This window comes from Bufo bufo, chromosome 9 (genome assembly GCF_905171765.1).
Source record: "Bufo bufo chromosome 9, aBufBuf1.1, whole genome shotgun sequence".
In the NCBI taxonomy this organism is placed as follows: domain Eukaryota; kingdom Metazoa; phylum Chordata; class Amphibia; order Anura; family Bufonidae; genus Bufo; species Bufo bufo.
The window spans coordinates 196,966,671-196,989,573 of NC_053397.1; the positions used below are offsets into that span (position 1 = coordinate 196,966,671).

The following is a 22,903-nucleotide window of genomic DNA, read 5'->3' on the forward strand; positions in this document are numbered from 1 at the left end:
CAATACAACATTACCAGGCTTAAATACCCTCCTACTAGGAGGAGCTAGCACACATGTCAAAAAAATAATAATAAATCAAGAACACCCTTCAAACAGTAAGGCTAGGTATCTATCCAAGATTAGCAAATACATAAATCAGCACTTACTTTGGTACACCTGGTGGGGGGGAAATTAATGAGACAAGAGAGTGCGGAAGTTATGAAGAGGCGCCGGCCCCTACATAACCTTGGCGCATCCATCGCCAGTCTAAATGGTAAGCCAGCTTCCTTGCTGTCTTACATTTGGACCATTTTCTACACCCTAAACAGGCGTAGAAAATGATGAATGAGACGGGCCTGTCCTTGCCCACGTCACGGCCACCTTTTTAGACCTTGCATGAGCAAGGTGGCAGCAGCATGAGGAGACCACAGAGTGGTGAAGTGGCAGCAGCATGAGGAGCCCACAGAGTGGTGAAGTGGCAGCAGCATGAGGAGACCACAGAGTGGTGAAGTGGCAGCAGCATGAGGAGACCACAGAGTGGTGAAGTGGCAGCAGCATGAGGAGCCCACAGAGTGGTGAAGTGGCAGCAGCGTGAGGAGACCACAGAGTGGTGAGTAGCCCAGAGACATAGTGTTGAGGTGGCAGCAGCACGAGCAGGTAAAAGTCACAGATTGCCGCGCTATGGTTAGCAATCTGCACCAGAAATACGCCTAATATAGGCGTATTTCTGGATAATAAATGACCCCCTTTTTGTTTCAGTTCCTTACTATTTTCAAGATACTGGCTTGCAGTCAGTGAATAGGGACATTAGCTGTTTAGCGGCTGAAGTCTTGACTTGTCTCTGCTCACCCGGCTGATGGGCTGTTACAGTATAATCCAGTATAGGCCATCTCTCGTGAAGTACAATCGGAGGCACCAGTCGCTCTCTTGTCCTGATCGTGGTTTGCTACACTGTGGGTGAAATGCATCTCAGCTTGGAGTCCAGGATGTTTACCGAGAGCAGGGAGGTCAAACTCAAGGCCCTGCGGCTTCCGTCAGGTCTGGACAGCTTACAGCTATCAGGGCATGCTGGGATTTGTAGTATTGCAACAGCTGGAGGGCCACGAGTTTGGCATCCCTGATAAAGGATGCTTAGACTGGATACAGTAGTAGCAAGAATTGGGACAATTAGGTTTGTGTAGATTTTGAGCCATTTACTGACAGGAAGCAGAGATGGAAAGGAACTGAAACAAAGTGTATTAAAAAGATACAGAGCTTTTCATTATACAAAAGATTTTGTAGTGGCTGTCTACTATTTGTACCCTGGCAAGCTGTACCTGTGGAAACGTCCGTATTCACCTGCTCGCCGCCCCTCTATTCCAGCTCTCTACACTAGTCTTTACAGTCCCGGTCTATCAGCTTTGACATGGATAGGGTGCCGCTGCAGCCAATTACTGACCTTAGCGGTGACCTGTCCCCAAGTGATACGTGACTCGGCAGTGACGTACCGCCTGGGAGATGTCAACGCTGAGTCCAGTCATTGGCTGCAGCGGTGGATGTGACCCTGTCCATGCAGAAACTGATAGATGAGGGATGAAAGACCAGTAATGAGAGACTGAATGGAGCAGTGGAGAACAGGCGAGTATGGACTTTTCCACAGGTACAGGTGGAGGGGGTGCTAACTTAAAATAAAAGCTGGATAAGCCCTTACAGAAAATGACACAGGCGCATGTATTTCGCTGTTTCTGGAGGCTGTACCAGCGGCTGTGAGCACATTGTGGCTTCCTTCCACATCGGATGGCTCAGGCCAGGACATGTACTGGTGTGTAGTAACACTTTGTAACACTATGAATTTTATTCCGTGTTTTTTTTTTTTTTTTAATCATTTCTCATAGTTTTAGTCAGCACCAGCATAATTTGCAGCTCATCATCCGGGTACATCAGTCCTGTCAATTGAATGGAGCTGTGTTTCGGTTTCCTGCAGTGTAGGTGGAATGGATCACTGCCCGGTAAGATAAAAGCAGAAGGCATCTCAGTCCCTTCTCAGAATCCGGGGGATGGCTTGCATAATGGGAAAGGGCGTCTGTCAGCAGGACGTTCACTGTTACACAAGGCACAATGCCTTGCAGGCCTAGCTCGGCTGAATGTAGCGATGCCTTTCACTCAGTGATGCGTTGCTTCATTCTGGAGAAAAGGTTTGTTAAATCCATATGCAGATGAGCAGTTGAGTGCACTGAGGGCGGGCCCATACCACCGTGTGCACCCTGTGTTCTTCTGCCAGCCCCTCCCTCTCCCCCTGATTGACAGGGTCAGGTTCCTGCATTGTCATCTCGGCTGACCCTGATTAAGAAGGAGAGGGAGGAGCTGGCAGAGGAAGCAGAAGGACACAGGGTGCACACGGTGGCTTGGGCCCGCCCTCAGTGCACTTAACTGCTCATTTGCATATGGATTAAAAGTCCTTTTTCTCCAGAATGAAGCAACAGATCGCTAAGGGAAAGGTATCATTACATTCAGCTGAGCTAGCCTTACAAGGTAGTGAGTGTGGTGACAGACTCCCTTTAAGAGTACCGTATGTATTTTGCGATCCACAAAATACTGGTGATGTCCATGTTGCATCTTTTTTTTTTTTTTTTTTTTGCAGACCCATTGAGTCCACGATCCACATTTGTGGCCAAGAATAGGACATAGTCTGTCTTTTGCTGAACGGATGTATGGATACGGAGAGTGCAAAGATGTCTTCCATGTGCTTTCCGCAGCCGTATGTCTGCAAAATGAAGAAGAAGAAGAAGAAAAAAAAGGTTCCAACACAGACATCATCCGAATTTTACAGACCTCCAAAATACATACGGTCGTGTGAATGTAAACTAAGGTATATGTTATTACAGTATAAGATGAGGATACTCCTCCTGGAGTCCTCTCAATGCATTCCACGGACAGTATGTGGGTGCACAGCGAGGGTGAGGATCAACAGACAAATTATGGGGGTCATTTTTATTAATTAGGCGTATTTCAGGCGCAGATTGCAGCACAACTGCGACTTTTCCCTGCTCGTGCCAGCTCTAAAATTGTGGGCATGGCGGGTAAGAGGATGGGCCAGTTTTAGGCGTAGAAAAAGGTCTAAATGTAAGGCATTTAGAACTGGCGATGGATCCGCCGAAGTTATGTATAGGCCAGCGCCTCTTCATAACTTCGGCGGAACCACCGCCAGCTATAGGGGTTTATTAAGACCGGCGTCTAAAAGGCCGGTCTTAATAAATGTGCCCCTGTGTGTATTAGGCTTGTCAGAGGTGACGGATTTCCTTCAAGTACCGTAATCCTTTAGTTGGAAGCCATGTAAGCAGGTGCAGCATTCCAGACCACGTTAGCAGTATATACAGTATATGTAGTACATGTGACCTATAATTACTTGTATTTGCACCTTTTAGGTGTTTAGCTCGTGGATATAAAACAGGCACATATGGATACTGATTGTCACACGTGTTTATGTGACCAGGACAATAATGGAGTTCTTGACGTCTTCCGTTTGACAGTAATGCATATTGTAGGGCCATCATCTGGTTTTAGCAGTTTTCATGGTGATCATTCAGGGTACAGCCCTAGAGTCGGTGTCACAGCAGCACAAGTCCCACCACCGCGATGAGCATGAGGACCCCGGCCAATATACAGATGCTGATGAAGACCACGTCGCTGCTGTCTTGCCCACGCTCGCTGCTCTCCGAAGCTTCTGCCTCTGGGAGCTGAGAATGTCCTGTGTTCTCGGCTCTTCCGCTGAGCTGGGCCGGCTCTGACCCAGACAAGATGCGGACAGAGGCCTCCTTCCTCTTGGGTTCACACTGCACTTCGTACTCGTGGATGTCCCCTTGACCACCCAGAGAAAAGTCCACGTAAAGGATGCTCACAATCACCGAAGTGTTGTTCCTTTTCTGCAAATGAAATGACGACAGTCAGAATACAATGATGCTCCTGTCCTTTAAACTGAACTCGTCAAATCTCCAGAATAGATCACTGTATTAGTATTCTGGAGCATCTTTTTCTTAGAACTGTGCTTTGTTATGTCTCCTAGAAATGTAAGAAAAAAAATAGACAAGGGGTTGTTACCCTTCCCCCATGTCATCCACACCTTATCTGGCACTTCCAGCACTGATTGGACAATGCTAATCGGTAGGGACAGGTCCCCAACTTTTAATAACCACCTCTTAATTTATTCCTAGGTTCCTACAGTAGTAGGAATAACAGAGGAATGGTGCAGAGCAGGGTTGTAAGAAAAGCGGATCCAGAATTGTTGTATTATAGGGAATGCAAGAACGAGTATATACAAAATGCGTCATGTCGGGAGAGCCCACAAGTCCTCCTTAACTCCGCTAGTCTAAGCTTTTCTTGGACTTCACCGCCACTCTTGGCAAGTAAGCAACACTGTAAGGGCAACAGATAAAAGTTAGACTGATGTTTTAAAGGGAATCTGTCACCAGCGACCTCTCTGTCCAGCTGTTTGTATAGACACATAGCTGTGGTTCTCCTGATTAAAACGCTCTTTTTCTTTTGTTGATCCGAGTTTCTATTCCTAAGTTATGATACCTTTTCCTGCTATGCAAATTAGGTCTTTGGTGCAATGAGGGCATCACCATTGCTCTTGTTGCATCCATGCTCTGCTCCTGTCTGTGGCCAGACCCTCCCAGGATGTTTTGATTGACAGGGCCAGGAACTGAGCCTCGGATCAACAAAACAAAAACAGCGTTTTAATCAGGTGAACCACAGCAATGTGTCTATGCAAACAGCCGGATCGGGAGGTCGCTGGTGACAGATCCATTGCTTCTTGCTTTCAGTAACCGCACCGCTCTTATCTGATCCAGAATATACATTTATCTCTGTAGGTTTTCCCGGTATCCCTTACTTGTTGGTTACCTGTGGTTCTGTCCCGCACGTATCAAAACGGGCGTAAATCTTGTAGCTGCTGCCAGCTAACTGTGCGGCACAGGCTGGTGTTCCCAGGTAGATGTGGCTCCTTTCTAGTTGTGGAACAGACTGGATCGGGATCTGAATGTGGAAGTCCGTGCGGGTGCAGCTGACGTTCATTGGAACCACTATCAAAAGAAAAAGTGAAGAGATGGTAAGGGGTTCGGTTAAAGGAGTATGGGGGGGGGGCTCTAAACTCCATCTTAACATTCTGTTCCCTTGCGTCCTGACGTGCATACGTATTAGGACTCGGACTCAATGTATACTAATAAAATATAATTATTACACACTACAGAGTCGACAATCAATTAATGTATAATACTGTATATATACACATACACCAACCCTACAACTAAGGCCTCATGCACACGACCGTGGTGTGTTTTGCGGTTCGCAAATCGTGGATCCTCAAAACACAGATGGCGTCCTTGCGCGTTCCACAATTTGCGGAACGACACAGACAGCCTTTACATGTTATATTTTTTTAGCGGGGCCACAAAATGGAGCAACGGATGCGGACAGCACACGGAGTGCTGTCCGCATCTTTTGAAGTGAATGGGTCCGCGGCTCGGATGCGGACCAAAACAACGGCCGTGTGCATGAGGCCTAAACAATACAACTCTATGAAACCCACACCCTCTAAATATCAATACTCCCTCCCAACATACAAATACCTGATGCAGGGCAATGAGGCAGGAACGGGTTAATAGGCAGGGAGAGAGAGTTATGCAGGGGTGCCAGGTATAGGGGCTTCCATGGGGTAGATGCTCGTTTCTCGGGGGTTAATGCTCGTTGCAGGAGCTGACTCTCGCTTCTGCTGTTCTGACCATTGTCCAGGGGATGATTCTGGGGGCCGCTCAGCTCAACTCATGAGCGCCACACTTCCTGCATTGCTGAGAAAAATGATGTTTTAATATATGCAAATGAGCCTCTAGGAGCAACGGGGCGTCGTTACACCTAGAGGCTCTGCTCTCTCTGCAACTGTCGTGCCTTCTCCACTTTGACAGGGCCAGGCAGTGTAAATGTCATCACACCTGATCCTGTCAATAAAAGTGCAGAGGGCGCAGCAGTTGCAGAGAGAGCAGAGCCTCTAGGTGTAAGGGTAACGCCCCCATTGCTCTTAGAGGCTCATTTGCATATATTAAAACATCCTTTTTCTCACTAATGCGGGCACATATGAACATGGGGCCAACACAGATGCCTTCAGCTCCCAAGTGCACATGCAACAGGTCAGCCAGTGTCATAGGTACAAAACTGCTGACAGATGCCCTTTAAGAAATCTCATTCACATGAGGAAATATGCAGCATGTCAATTTAGGCCTCATGCACACGACCATTGTTTTGGTCCGCATCCGAGCTGCAGTATTTGCGGCTTGGATACGGACCCATTCACTTCAATGGGGCTGCCAAAGATGCGGACAGCACTCCGTGTGCTGTCCGCATCTGTGGCTCCGTTCTGTGGCCCCGCAAAAAAAATATAACATGTCCTATTCTTGTCTGTTTTGCGGACAAGAATAGGCAGTTATATCATCGGCTGTCCGTGCCGTTCCGCAAATTGCGGAACACACACGGACGCCATCCGTGTTTTGCGGATACGCAATTTGCGGACCGCAAAACACACAACGGTCGTGTGCATGAGGCCTTAGGCGTTCCTACGCGCTGTAAAACGCTCAACAAGGAGAAACCAATGCTTCCCTATGGGAATGGTTCTCACCTGGGCGTTTTACAGCGCGTACGATCGCGCTGTAAAACGCCCGACGCTCAAACAAGTACAGGAGCGTTTTTTTGGGCGCTTGTCGCGCGTTCCCGTACATAGACTTTCGGGAACGCGCGACACTGTGTGTACACTTGTCTCTGTATGCGCGATTGTAAACGCCCGTACAATCGCGCATACAGAGCGCTCCTTTCAGAACGCTCAGGTGTGAACTGAGCCTTAGGCCTCATGCACACGACCGTTGTGTGCACCCGTGGCCGTTGTGCCGTTTTCCGTTTTTTTTCGCGGACCCATTGACTTTCAATGGGTCCGTGGAAAAATCGGAAAATGCACCGTTTTGCAGCCGCATCCGTGATCCGTGTTTCCTGGCCGTGAAAAAAATATGACCTGTCCTATTTTTTTCACGGCCAACGGTTCACGGACCCATTCAAGTCAATGGGTCCGTGAAAGAACACGGATGCACACAAGATTGGCATCCGTGTCCGTGATCCGTGGCCGTAGTTTAGTTTTTATACAGACGGATCCGAAGATCCGTCTGCATAAAAGCTTTTTCAAAGCTGAGTTTTCACTTCGTGAAAACTCAGAACCGACAGTATATTCTAACACAGAAGCGTTCCCATGGTGATGGGGACGCTTCTAGTTAGAATACACTACAAACTGTGTACAAGACTGCCCCCTGCTGCCTGGCAGCACCCGATCTCTTACAGGGGGCCGTGATCAGCACAATTAACCCCTTCAGGTGCGGCACCTGAAAGGGTTAATTGTACTATCATATCCCCCTGTAAGAGATCAGGGCTGCCAGGCAGCAGGGGGCAGCCCCTCCCCCCCCCTCCCCCGTTTGAATATCATTGGTGGCCAGTGCGGCCCCCCCCCCCCCCTCCCTCTATTGTAATAATTCGTTGGTGGCACAGTGTGCGCCCCCCCCCCTTCCTCCCTCTATTGTAATAAATCGTTGGTGGCACAGTGTGCGCCCCCCATTGCCCCCCCCCCCCCCCCTCTATAGCATTAACAACGTTGGTGGCCAGTGTGCAGCCTCCCATCTCCCCCCCCCCCCCCTCCCCCCCATCATCATTGGTGGCAGCGGAGTTCCGATCGGAGTCCCAGTTTATTCGCTGGGGCTCCGATCGGTAACCATGGCAACCAGGACGCTACTACAGTCCTCGTTGCCATGGTTACTTAGCAATAGTACAATAGTAGAAGATTAATACTTACCTGCTGCTGCGATGTTCGTGTCCGGCCGGGAGCTCCACCTACTGGTAAGTGACAGTGACAGGTCTGTGCAGCGCATTGCTAAATGAACCGTCACTTACCAGTAGGAGGAGCTCCCGGCCGGACACGAACATCACAGCTCCCAGGTAAGTATGAATCTTGTACTATTGCTAGTAACCCGCTGCCACCAATGATCGGGGGGGGGGGGGGGGGGGGGCGCAAGATGGGAGGCCGCACACTGGCCACCAATGTTGAAAATGCTATAGAGGGAGGGGGGCCAATGATTGCCACCAACGATTTATTACAATAGAGGGAGGAAGGGGGGGGGGGGGGGGGCGCACACTGTGCCACCAACGAATTATTACAATAGAGGGAGGAAGGGGGGGGAGGCGGGGGGGGCACACTGTGCCACCAACGAATTATTACAATAGAGGGAGGAAGGGGGGGGCGCACACTGTGCCACCAACGAATTATTACAATAGAGGGAGGAAGGGGGGGGAGGCGGGGGGGGGGGGCACACTGTGCCACCAACGAATTATTACAATAGAGGGAGGAAGGGGGGGGGGGGGGCGCACACTGTGCCACCAACGATTTATTACAATGGAGGAAGGGGGGGGGGCGCACTGGCCACCAATGATATTCAAACTGGGGAGGGGGGGGGGGGGGGGTCTGCCCCCTGCTGCCTGGCAGCCCTGATCTCTTACAGGGGGATATGATAGTACAATTAACCCCTTCAGGTGCGGCACCTGAGGGGTTAATTGTGCTGATCACGGCCCCCTGTAAGAGATCGGATGCTGCTAGGCAGCAGGGGGCAGTCATGTACACAGTTTGTAGTATATTCTAACTAGAAGCGTCCCCATCACCATGGGAACGCCTCTGTGTTAGAATATACTGTCGGAAATGAGGTTTCACGATCTAACTCATATCCGACAGTATATTCTAACATAGAGGCGTTCCCATGGTGATGGGGACGCTTCAAGTTAAAATATACCATCGGATTGGAGAAAACTCCGATCTGATGGTATAAAAGGGACTCCGGACTTTACATTGAAAGTCAATGGGGACGGATCCGTTTGAAATGGCACCATATTGTGTCAACGTCAAACGGATCCGTCCCCATTGACTTGCATTGTAATTCAGGACGGATCCGTTTGGCTCCGCACGGCCAGGCGGACACCAAAATGACTTTTTTTTCATGTCCGTGGATCCGCCAAAAATCAAGGAAGACCCACGGACGAAAAAACGGTCACGGATCACGGACCTACGGACCCTGTTTTTGCGGACCGTGAAAAAAAAACGTTCGTGTGCATGAGGCCTTATGCTGTGGATTTCCACAGCGGATTTCATCCTTTCCACAGTTATTTCTGCTACAAAAACCGCATGTATGCATTTTCAGCCTCTGTATTTGACATGGTTTTTCCCTGGCAAAAACAGCAGCTGACTTTTCCGCTATATTTTCAGTCACGTGGGAACATAGCCTTAGGGTGCGCTCACACGTGGCTGAATTGTCCATTGAATGGAGAGATTCTCATACAGAAAATCTGCAACAAAATCCTCACCATAAGGGCTGGTTCACACAAACGTATTTTGTGTTCCGTATACGGGCCGTTTTCTGCGTTCCGCATACGGCCCGTATGCGGAACCATTCATTTCAATGGGTCCGCAAAAGATGTGGACAGCACACAGAGTTGCTCCATTCTGTGGCCCCGCAAAAATTATGAGTCCTGTCCTATTCTTGTCCTTTTTGCGGACAAGAATAGGTATTTCTATAATAGGCCTCCTGTTCCGTTCCGCAAATTGCGGAAGGCACATGGGCGGCATCAGTTTTTTGCGGATCCGCAATTTGCAGACCGCAAAAAAACAAAACGGCACAGCCGTGTGAACGAGCCCTAAAGGCCACATGCACACGAATGTATTTTCATTCCTTGTCCGTCCCGTTTTTTTTTTTTGCGGACCGTATGCAAAACCATTCATTTCAATGGGTCTGCAAAAAAATAAAACGGAAGTTACTCCGTGTGCATTCCGTTTCCGTATGTCCGTTCCGCAAAAAATAGAACATGTCCTATTATTGTCCGCATTATGTACAAGGATAGGACTGTTCTATTAGGGGCCAAGCTGTTCCATTCCGCAAAATACGGAATGCACACGGACGTCATCCATATTTATTGCGGATCCGTTTTTTGCCGGTCGCAAAATACATATGGTCACGTGCATGAGCCCTAATTCACACCAAAAAAAATCGGCAGCTTTTCTGGCGGATAATTTCACTGCGTGTGAACGCACCCTTGCATTTCAAACGGGTTAACACAGAGGCCCAGCATCATTTCTGCAAGTAACAGCAATGGAGCTGAGTCTGTAATTCTCCTAGTGAATCAATAAGAGATGAGCGGGGCTTCTTATAGCCAGTACATTAGAAAACCATTAAAAGCTTTTCCTATATACAAAAAAAAAGTGCATTACAGCAAGAGACTGAGAAACTGAATCCTCAGGCCGAGGGAGACAGCTCGTAAATCACCGTAAATTGCATTTCCTTTGCTTTTATGCTTCTTTATTTAGGAACGATCATCTCTCGGAATAATTTAATTTTGCAATGTCTCGGGTTTTGTGTCTGAACTTGGCACGGAGGCTGCAGGGTGACACATTCCTCCACTGTGGGTGCTTGGGGAGGCACTGTAGACTTTTGTGATACTTTCGTAGATCCCCTCAGGTATTAGTGATTGACACTAAAATGGTAGGATACATACACTGCTCAAAAAAATAAAGGGAACACAAAAATAACACATCCTAGATCTGAGTTAATTAAATATTCTTCTGAAATACTTTGTTCTTTACATAGTTGAATGTGCTGACAACAAAATCACACAAAAATAAAAAAATGGAAATCAAATTTTTCAACCCATGGAGGTCTGGATTTGGAGTCACACTCAAAATTAAAGTGGAAAAACACACTACAGGCCGATCCAACTTTGATGTAATGTCCTCAAAAGAAGTCAAAATGAGGCTCAGTAGTGTGTGTGGCCTCCACGTGCCTGTATGACCTCCCTACAACGCCTGTGCATGCTCCTGATGAGGTGGCGGACGGTCTCCTGAGGGATCTCCTCCCAGACCTGGACTAAAGCATCTACCAACTCCTGGACAGTCTGTGGTGCAACGTGACGTTGGTGGATAGAGCGAGACATGATGTCCCAGATGTGCTCAATTGGATTCAGGTCTGGGGAACGGGCGGGCCAGTCCATAGCATCAATGCCTTCGTCTTGCAGGAACTGCTGACACACTCCAGCCACATGAGGTCTAGCATTGTCTTGCATTAGGAGGAACCCAGGGCCAACCGCACCAGCATATGGTCTCACAAGGGGTCTGAGGATCTCATCTCGGTACCTAATGGCAGTCAGACTACCTCTGGCGAGCACATGGACAGTGGCGTCTCTAGCTTTCAAATTTTGGGGGGGCACACTGGGGGCCAGGACAAAAGTAGGGGGGGCAGCTATAACGATACATTTACACAAGTACGCTTAGAAATGCTGCAATACTTTACCCAATACCTAAAACCGCAACAGGGAAGAAAAGTCCTGCTGTCTGTGGTTTAAAAAAAAAAAAAAAAAAAATCACTCAGATTTCAACATGTCCTAGCTGCCTGTGGATGACACTTTTATAGGGAGGGGGATCTGTGGATGACACTGCTATGGGGGGGGGGGGGGGGATCTGTGGATGACACATACCGTATATAGCATCTTATGCTATATGTGTCATCCACAGATCCACCCCATGACAGGGTCATCCCCATTTCCCCCTCTATAACAGTGTCATCCACAGATCCCCCTCTCTATAACAGTGTCATCCACAGATCCCCCTCTCTATAACAGTGTCATCCACAGATCCCCCTCTCTATAACAGTGTCATCCACAGATCTCCCTCCCCACCGCTCACAGGAGTGTACATTTGACATTTCTAAACTGTAATCCATATCCTGCAGTAACTAACTTTAAATCCGGATTCAAGGGCCGCTCATCTCTACTAGTACCTTAACCTTACACCACTCGGCTAGCTTCGATAACAGGGCCAGGCTACAGCCTTCAGGCACTGCCTGTTAGTTGTTACCGAGCGAGTGCTGATTTCTGCAAGTCAGAGGATACGGATTACAGTTTAGAAGAAATGTACACTCCTGTGAGCGGTCCAGTGGCGGATCCAGAGGCTGGTCTCGGGAGTCGGGAGGGGCACTTCCAGATTATTTTCTGTCCACCGCCACAGAACAAGGGTGCTTATAGAACAGACTCCACAGTGTAGAGGTATACTGTATATTGTGTGGCACAGTGTAGCGGTATACTGTATATTGTGTGGCACAGTGTAGCGGTATACTGTATATTGTGTGGCACAGTGTAGAGGTATACTGTATATTGTGTGGCACAGTGTAGCGGTATACTGTATATTGTGTGGCACAGTGTAGAGGTATACTGTATATTGTGTGGCACAGTGTAGCGTATACTGTATATTGTGTGGCACAGTGTAGAGGTATACTGTATATTGTGTGGCACAGTGTAGCGGTATACTGTATATTGCGTGGCACAGTGTAGAGGTATACTGTATATTGTGGGGCACAGTGTAGAGGTATACTGTACATTGTGTGGCACAGTGTAGAGGTATACTGTACATTGTGGGGCACAGTGTAGCGGTATACTGTACATTGTGGGGCACAGTGTAGGCTATATGTGTATAACAAACATATTTCACATGAAAACTTACAGTTACTTGGCTTGGCCCTTGGGGATCTCGGACGCCACTTCACCACATTGGCCGGGGGCTCGGCGGAGCTGATGTTCTGTTTCATCCTAATGAGAAAGATTTCATAATAAGGATTTGGAGAAGGGGCAGAGGGATAGCAGAGCAGGGAGAGGCCGGTGCTGCTATTAGGGGGCTCATACCATGGGGGAGTAATAAAGCCCACCTTAATGCCCCCCCAGTAGAAATAATTCTCCTTATAATGTGACAGTGCAAAAATACCCCCTTGTAATGCCCCCAGGTGAGCTAATGTCCCCATAATGGGCCAGTGTAAAATACCCCTATATAGTGCCCCCAGTAAATGCCCCCATAGTGCTCCTCTCCCCCTTCCCTCCTAGTGCCCCCCATAATGTACCAGTATAAAATGCCCCATATATAGTGCCCCAGTAGATGCCCTCAGTGTCCCCCATAATTTGCAAGTATAAAATACCCCTTCTTAGTGCCCACGTAGATGACTCCATAGTACTCCTCTCCCCCCTTCCCCATAGTACCCACCATAATTTGTCCCAGTATAAAATGCTACTGTACAGAGCCCCCCATATAAAATACCCCTTCTTTGTGGCCTCAGTAGATGCCCCTATAGTGCCCACCAATAACGTGCCAGTAACAAGTGCCCCCATCACGTGCCAATAACAAGACCCCTCCATCACGTGCCAGTAATAAGCTGCCCCCTCCAATGTGCCAGTAATAAGCTGCCCCCCCAATGTGCCAGTAATAAGCTGCCCCCCCAATATGCCAGTAATAAGCTGCCCCCCCAATGTGCCAATAATAAGCTGCCCCCCCAATATGCCAGTAATAAGCTGCCCCCCCAATGTGATGTGCCAGTAATAAGCTGCCCCGCCAATGTGCCAGTAATAAGCTGCCCCTCCCAATGTGCCAAGAATAAACTGCCCCCCAATGTGCCAAGAATAAGCTGCCCCCCCCCCAATGTGCCAAGAATAAGCTGCCCCCCCCCCCCCCCAATGTGCCAAGAATAAGCTGCCTCCCCCCCCAATGTGCCAATAACACTGTTGTAAAAAAAAAAAAAAAAAAAAATCATACTTACCTCTATGTCAGCGATGCGATGCAGGCCTCTTCTTCCGGCCTGTGTCCCGCGCTGTATGGCTCCGCCTGCGGCCTCTGATAGGCTGCAGGCACTAGGCCGGCAGCCTATCAGAGAAAGGGGAAGGGACACGCCTCTCCCTCCCCTGCCGCAGCACACAGGCCGGCAGATGAATATGGAGATGAGCGCAATGGAAGCGCTCATCTCCCTGGCTGTGCCCGACTGCGGCGGCTAACTTGGGGGGGCACGGGCATTTTAGTTGGGGGGGCACAGCATGATGTAGGGGGGGCCGTGGCCCCCTCTGGCCCCCCCCTGGCGACGCCACTGCACATGGAGGGCTGTGCGGCCCTCCAAAGAAATGCCACCCCACACCATTACTGACCCAATGCCAAACCGGTCATGCTGGAGGATGTTGCAGGCAGCAGAACGTTCTCCACGGCGTCTCCAGACTCTGTCACGTCTGTCACATGTGCTCAGTGTGAACCTGCTTTCATCTGTGAAGAGCACAGGGCGCCAGTGGCGAATTTGCCAATCTTGGTGTTCTCTGGCAAATGCCAAACGTCCTGCACGGTGTTGGGCTGTAAGCACAACCCCCACCTGTGGACGTCGGGCCCTCATATCACCCTCATGGAGTCTGTTTCTGACCGTTTGAGCAAATACATGCACATTTGTGGCCTGCTGGAGGTCATTTTGCAGGGCTCTGGCAGTGCTCCTCCTGTTCCTCCTTGCACAAAGGCGGAGGTAGCGGTCCTGCTGCTGGGTTGTTGCCCTCCTACGGCCTCCTCCACATCTCCTGATGTACTGGCCTGTCTCCTGGTAGCGCCTCCATGCTCTGGACACTACGCTGACAGACACAGCAAACCTTCTTGCCACAGCTGGCATTGATGTGCCATCCTGGATAAGCTGCACTACCTGAGCCACTTGTGTGGGTTGTAGACTCCGTCTCATGCTAGCGTTAGAGTGAAAGCACCGCCAGCATTCAAAAGTGACCAAAACATCAGCCAGGAAGCATAGGAACTGAGAAGTGGTCTGTGGTCACCACCTGCAGAACCACTCCTTTATTTGGGGTGTCTTGCTAATTGCCTATAATTTCCACCTGTTGTCTATCCCATTTGCACAACAGCATGTGAAATTGATTGTCACTCAGTGTTGCTTCCTAAGTGCACAGTTTGATTTCACAGAAGTGCGATTGACTTGGAGTTACATTGTGTTGTTTAAGTGTTCCCTTTATTTTTTTGAGCAGTGTATAATCTTCTAAAATCCATATTTTTGAAAATGCTTATAAAATGGTATGACCATGTAATCATGGTAATTCACAGCGGAGGGGGGGTGTTGGGCACTATGGCTGTTGATTCTACATAGATGATCAAGGACTGCCCACTGAGGCCAGTTATTGGCTGTACTGGTGAGGGTAAAAAAATTGAATGCTGCTCAGCGAATCAGAGGGAGAGATGGGTTACCTCAGCCAGCGATTGGCCGAGCACCGTTCCCTGGCGCTTCCTGCTGTGTCAAGACAGGAGCAGGACAGGACTTTCTTTTCCGTCCTGCATAACAGAAACCAGACGGATCCGTTCTGCTTGCCCATAGATCTCCATTAGGACGGATCAAAACAGAATGCCTCTAATGGTTTCCGTCTACAAATTCCGTTATTTTCCGTTATAACCATGTTATAACAGAAAGCAATAACGGAATTCATAACATTGATGTGAACCTGCCCTTAGAAAAACAGTTAACACTTTGTGACAGAATGGCTCAATATTTTTAATAAAGGCCAAGTGAATATATAATTTTTAGCCAAAAATTAGTAAAATGCAATCCTAAAAAAAATTGCCTCCAAAGTGTGTACTTAGCCTTTAAGGCATCTGTGTTGGTCCCATGTTAATATGTGTCCGCATTGCTGAGAAAAATAATGTTTTAATATGCAAATGAGCCTCTAGGAGCAACGGGGGCGTTGCTGTTACGCCTAGAGGCTCAGCTCTCTCTGTAACTGCTGTGCTCTCTGCTCTTTGATTGACAGGACCAGGCAGTGAAAACCTCATCACGCCTGACCCTGCCAATTAAAGTGGAGATAGCGCGGCAGTTGCAGAGAGAGCAGAGCCTCTAGGTGTAATGACAACGCCCCCATTGCTCCTAGAGGCTCATTTGCATATATTAAAACATCATTTTTCTCAGCAGTGCGGGCACATATGAACATGGGGCCAACACAGATGTCTTCAGTTGCCAAGTGCACATGTAACAGGTCAGCCAGTGTCACAGGTACAAAACTGCTGACAGATGCCCTTTAAGGCAATTATTTATGTGAGAAATGGCACTGCAATATTACCAGAACTGACATGTAGGGGCCCAATTCCAACTTGAGTCAAGGGTCCATTTACTTTAAAATGAATGCTGTGACGATATACACAAATACATGACTTACTTCCAATATAGGACACAGAGAAGCCCTTGTTGGCGGTGTCTCGGTCTGTGACCAGCACCAGCAGCAGATTGTTCTTGGCGGATATCAGGGGGGGCGGCAGGTCTGTCCCACACCACCTGCCCAGAAGTTTGTCACTTGTGCTCTGCCCATCGTACACCGCCAGGTAATCATAGTCACAGTCGTCCGTCATAGTGTTCATCTCTTCCAGCTTAAGGTCTTGGAAAAACAGCTTAATACGAAATCTTGGGGGTAACTGGATGTTCCACTGACAAATAATATTATTGGGGTACATATCTGGGTAGCGAGGGCTGGTGATATTCCCTTTCACTGCTGTGAAGACATCCTGGCACTCCCCTAAGTAACAGATGGAAGAGAAGAGGTAATAATTGGTACCAAAAAACACGCTTGTACTCCTGCAACATAGTGATAGGAAATTTCTCATGCCCCATAGACAAATATACAACACAAAGAAGCCACAGCAGCCTTGTTGTAGAGACAGTTCACAAGTCTTAAACTTAAAAAAAAAAAAAAAGAATTATTGTTATGAAGCCGAAACGTTGCCTTGGGATGCATGAAGGGGTCGCGGTGCTCCTGTCAGTGAATGGAACTGAGCTGCAGTATGGCACGGTGTCTATTTAAACAATAGACGCAGTTGCAAAAAAAAATAATAAAGTTAGACCAGAATCTTCAAACTATGTATAAAAAGGGGGTTCAGGTGCACGCTAGCATGGCTGCAATCATGTAAAAGCAAATAAGGACTACAAGCACTGAACACATGAATAGATGTAAATTGCATCACTGCTGTACTTACTATATAAAAGTTAGAAGCTCTGATCAAAATTGTGTTGGTCCCATCTACCAGAGACTTGCCTCTCTGTGTAGGTCCCATCTGTTGGAAGCCACCTTTTTGCTGGTAGATGGGCCCAACACAGTTTTGATCAAAAATGTGCACAAAAAGCTTCTAATTTGAGCAGTAATGCAATCTGCTTTTATTTATTTTTCCAGTTTTCGCATGTGTTTTGCGCATGACAGTGTGCTGCTATCCGCACCCCCTGCAGCCCCTGACATGAACGGAGTGGTCGGTTGGGCATGTGTGCGGCCGATCCATTCATTTCTATGAGAGATAGCAGAGTACAGCCCCTGGAGTTCATTTCAGGGGGCTGCAGGGGGTACAGGGCCCAATTCTCGTGACCGGTGGGGGTCCTAGTGGTATTACCGGGATAACTGTTGATAGGGGATGACTTAAAGAGGACCTTTCACCGCTCCTGACATGCCTGTTTTAATATCTTCATGCATTCCCCATGTAATAACACTTCTGGAGCATCTAGTCTTATGGCTCTATGTTGTGTCATTCCTTTATTATTCCTGCTAGAATTTATGAATAAATTGCTAGCAGTCTGCAATAAGGGTGTGGAGGGGTGGTAACAAGTTTGGGGTGTACCTGCACAGTCTGAGAATGGCAGCACTGATTGGATAGTCAGTCTGTGCAGGTACACGCCCCCAACTGGTTACCTCCCCTCTGTACCCTTACTGCAGACTGCTAGCAATTCATCCATAACTTCTAGTAGAAATAATAAAGGAATGGCACAACATAGAGCCATAAGAATAGAGGCTCTAGAATTGGTATTACATGGGGAATGCAAGAAGTTTTAAAAAAAAAGGCATGTCAGGAGCGTGACAGGTCTTTAATCTAACTGGAATACATGTTATACAAACTCATAGAAAATCCTATTCCGTAAGCTCAGAAGCTCCCCCTAGTGGTGGCCATAAGCAGCAAAATTGTATCATTTACCGCTTTGTTTTTGTGAAGGGCTGCCCTTTATAAATAACTATTACAAAGCCAGCCACCAGGAGATTTTGGACCTAAAACAATGTCATGTTCACAGCTGCAACTGAGAACTTGTCATTTCAAAGCTGCAATACCAGACATAACCTAAGGACAGGGGTGGTGCTGTTTGTGAAAGGTAATACTAATGTATATGGGTTGAATCAGGTATTATGCCCTCCATCTGCACATACCTGATGAGAAGTATGCCTTGAAACCTCGTCCTCCAATGTTATAGTCAGATTTAAAAACCACCAGCAGCTCATTGGAGGATGATCTGGTGTCGGGAGGTTTGGTGGTGCCACAATAATGGCGGACTTGTTCCTCTTCTTCCTGGCTAGAGCCGTCAAAGACTGCCACGTAATCGAAGTTACATTCCTGGCTCTCCAGCTGGAAATCTGTGAAAACTAGACGGATTTTGGAATTGGGGGCTGCACTGATCAGCCAGTGGCACTCTGCATTGTTGGGGTAGTTGTCAGGGTAATCTGGGCTGGTTATTACCCCCGAGAGGCTGGTGAGGACTCCTCCACAGATGTCTGCAAGAGAATTGAGTACAGTATAAAGTAGACATAAGGCATCATAGATGTGCACAATGTATTCATTTATTTTGCTTTAGGTAAAGCCGCCATTATTGTTGGCCTATCCTCAGAATAGGTAATCAATATCTGATCAGTGGGGGTCCGACACCCAGCACTGCCACCGCCACCAATCAGACGTCTGTAGAGGCAGTGGTGACCTGGTGAACGCTGTCGCCTCCTGACAGCATACCAAGCACAGCGCCGCACACTGTATACTGGCCGTGCTTGGTATTGCAATCCAGGCCCATTTACTTGAATGGGACTGAGCTGGGCCACGTGACCGATGAATGTGACATCACTGGCCTAGGAAAAGGCCACTTGCTAGTTTTTATGCCTATGAGGGGATTATATAAGAAAAAAAATACTCAACGAGCCCAGGGACTACACAGCAACATGTAAACCCATGGTAAAATCATGGCTGCAACGTCACTCAATTGTTCCCCATGGGAAGAGGAGAGATTCTTGCCTTGTGACTACCACAGAATTTCTATCACAAAGGCCACCTGGTTTTTTTTCCCCATGGATCCACTGCTAGGACCCCGACGATCACGAGAATGGGGTTCCAAGCGTCCATATGAATAATGTGACAGTGGAGCATGCAGCTGATGCTACATTCATTCTCTATGGGAGTGCCGAAAATGACCATTCAAATATTTATCCACTGTCCTGTGGATAGGGGATACGTCTATATATAGGGACAACCCCTTTAAAGATGCACTCCTGCAAAAAAAATGATTCTGAGCTTGTTAGAAAAGTACATGATGTAATCTGTCGTGAAGGCAATCCTCTTACCAGTGACTGTATTTGTGAGTTATAACCTCTCCTCTGATCCTCAGCTGTGTCATGTGACCAACACTCTGATCTTCAACTGACACAGGACAGCAAGTTCATTCCTATGAGACTGACATTTAGATTCCCATAGGAATACATAGAGAAACTGACTTCCTGTCCACACATAAGATGTTTTGAGTTTTTGTCACATGACACAGATGAGGATCAGATGGGAGGTTATAACACACAAATACAGTCACTGGTAAGTAGATTTCCTTCACTACAGTTTACGTCATGTACCTTTCTAACAGGTCAGAGAATAAAATGTTTGTGGAAGTGCTTCTTTCAAGAGCCTTTGTCAGTATGATGATCAACCCTATTAAACCAGACATACTGCCTGGTAGGGCTCATTATGCTGATTAAAACAATACCTTTCCTTTGTCTGTATGCTAAACAGCTGCAATTCTATTCATATACAAATGAGCAAGATGGAGCACCAGGGGTGGGACTGAATCCTTTGAGCACTGTCTTGTAACACCCCCTGTGCTTTGCACACTCCCCCCTCCCCTTGACATCAGCATGTAGAGGGCAGAGCTGTATCCTAGCATGTACATATCATATAGTCTATGTACTATAGCTCCACCACACTGCCATCTGCTCAGAAAGCTAATCTACATATTACTGCTGTATTCACAGGCACAATATCCTCTGTTACTCTGTGGGACCAGTCCAACCATGCTCTCTGGCAGCGCCCCCTGCTGTTTATCCTTCTGGTCCACCTTCTGCATTCAGTGGTGGACTAACATGCTCAGTAGCTTCCCTGCTCCCCTCCCCTCAGAGCTAGCATAGTGTTCTCAAGGAGAAGAAGCTCAGACACATTTCATTCATTTATTCCTACTTTTAAATCCATAGAACTATACAGCTCTATCTTTCTCTAGACAGCAGAGAAAGAAATTATGGGGGTCCTCTCTGAAGGACTATTTTCTATGCAGGTAGGAAGGAGAAGGGCTAATTACAATGCAACCTGGGAGATGCAGGTCTTTGATTGTCTCATGTGAGCTGCTGCCCACCCACAGAAAGGGAAGAAAGTCATCCAGATAAGTGATTAATACGAGTTTTACATTTTCAGGTAACCCCTTTAAACCCAGGGCAGATCTGAGTATCCAGATGACCTATTATGGTAGAGTATCCAGATGACCTATTATGGTAGATCCTAAAATGTCTGGAACAGGGTAGATCTGCCCAGGAAACTTACCCTTCCTATATGTAGCAGAAAATCCACTGCTGCCCACGTGCTTGTCTGAATGGAAGATGACCGATAGCACATGCCAGGATGAGGTAAGGTTTGGAGGCAACTGGGAACCACAAAATGTTCCCAAAAGATTCCCCTCATCCCTGGACGCCCCATTGTAGATCTTGACGTAGTCATATTCACACGTGTCGTGGTATTCCAGGTTGAATTCATGGAAGGTGAGCTGGACCGTGGATCCTTCTGAGACAACGATGAGCCAAGTGCACTCGGTGTACGGAGGATACACCTTCGGGAAGTTCGGGCTGGACAGGTGTCCTACAGGTGCGGAGAGCACCCCCCCACACTTTACACCTGTGAAAAGAAAAAGGTCAATAAGCATTCACAAAGTTCCCACCAGTAATGGACATCAAGTCAAAAAAAAAAGACCATCTTGATGTCCACCTTACACCTCGAAGCTCAGTTTGATTACAGTTAGCATCAATCTCCCACCACTACCCCCTGAAAATATTGGCAGCTGAGATCTAGGGTGCTGTTGGAAATTTTGACCAAACCAGGCATAAAAGTCCAGGCCAATGTCTTTCCAAGAACATCTCCAGCCCCTCATGTTTTACTTACAGGTCATAGCCCCGCCATTTTGAATCTTGAATGAACATATACTGGATTTAAAAGGGATAAGTAACTTGAGAGGTCTTGCTCCATTTGATGCACAGTAAATGTAGCGCAGGAAATTTCTACTTACCTTTGCGTGCGTGAACCCCGGGAGCTTCCCATAACACACTTATCATGAAGATAAACTTGTAAGGAATATTCTGCATGTTGCACTGCTAGGACGGTAATATATCCACTGCTCGTAGACTCCAGCACCGATAAGAGTCACAGAGACGGAGCTGCTATAGAATTAATAATTCATCTGATGTCTGAAAAGGAACTTGATCTCACTTTTCTCTCCACCCTCAATGTTCTGATGTGTATCGGGTGTCCCTGGATTTACGCTATCATACTCACCACCTGCATCAAATCACGGAGATATTCAGAGCATGCACCGAGGGTGCAACGGGCTGTACTTCCAGAATTATGCCTTATCCTATAATATACACCAGTGGAATATACCCATAGACATGCCTATACATAATCACATTCTGATGTCAGCACCTGACGATTGTACAGAGATCAGCGGCGCCACATAGCACTACTTATCTATTCCTGAAGAAGCAGGCTGGCATAGAACAACTTTGCTGGAAGTTTCTCCTTTGGTGCTTCCCACTGATTGACCTGTAGTCCTTCCTCCTTTTTCCTTTCCCTTTCCTTTCGTTTACTCCTCAAATGCAGTCTGTATTTTAAAGTACTCAGTCCAAGCATAAAAATAAATAAAAAATAAAACATGCTCAGATCCTGCAAACCTTCTTCTTGAAATTAGTGGTAAACAGAAAACTCCACTAAAGCTCCTTTTAGACGACTCAATTTGGGGCCAATGAGCAATAAAATAAGTTGATCAGCGCTCGTTTAAACAACCTTTGCATGGGTGGATCGAAACTGTATTGGGGACAAATGATAGTTAGTACGATCATTCATCCCCCAAACTGTTTACATTAGTTCAGCAGCACGTCCCCTGTTTACACCCAGAGATCTGATGACTAAAAACAGTGAGCATTTTTATGCTGGAAGTGTTCCTTCCCAACAATCTGCTGATTGCTAGCGGAGGAGACCGGCGCATTTACATGCAGCGTTCTCCTCCAGAGTACGGGGAGGAGTGATCACTAATGCCATCGCTCTTCCCCATAAGGACTCGTCGTTTGCCGGCAGGATATTGAGTTTATACTGCACGATCTGCTGCCGGTAAACAATCACTTTTGCCTGCACACAAACGATCAGATTACCCGATGAACCAGCGTTTCACGTTACATCGGCGGTACATTTACACCCCGCCCGTTACGTTGAGCACTCGTTAGCGATAATTTGTGTGATTCTCAGCCTGTGTAAAGGGCCCTCAAAGGGGTTGTCCCACAAATAATATTCTACAGTTTTCAAACCAGCACCTGTATCTGAATACTTTTGTAATTGCATGTAATTAAAGATTTAGCATAGCCAATGAGTTATTCAATAAAATGTATCTGTATAGCGCCACCTGCTGTTTCTTTCTTTCTTATCTCTTTGACCTGCTCACTGAGATGGCCGCACATGCTCAGTTCCATCCCTTAACTGCCTCCTGAGCTGTGATAGGGAGAGCTGAGACACGCCCCCTAGGCTGCAGCAGAAAAGACACTCCCCCTGAGCTGTCAGCTTGAGATAAATCTAGCAGAGCAATGAATGGGGAGATCTCTGGATCCATGTGAGGTACAGGGCTGGTTCTAGCTTTGTTAGAAAGAGGTTGTTATATACTATGTGATGTCTGATTTTCATTTTTTA

General features: G+C 47.4%; 1 protein-coding gene across 1 annotated transcript; it reads right to left on the reverse strand.

Moving 5' to 3' along the window:
• Positions 1-3,258: 3,258 nt before the first annotated feature.
• CDCP2 (CUB domain containing protein 2) lies at positions 3,259-21,705 on the reverse strand. The gene is made up of 6 exons (XM_040407880.1): positions 21,237-21,705; positions 20,501-20,848; positions 18,091-18,432; positions 16,072-16,425; positions 4,861-5,039; positions 3,259-3,881 (listed from the first exon to the last, which is right to left on the reverse strand). The coding sequence occupies exons 1-6, from the start codon at positions 21,310-21,312 to the stop codon at positions 3,567-3,569; spliced, it is 1,614 nt and encodes a 537-aa protein (XP_040263814.1). The 5' UTR covers positions 21,313-21,705; the 3' UTR covers positions 3,259-3,566.
• Between the last annotated feature and the right edge of the window lie 1,198 nt (positions 21,706-22,903).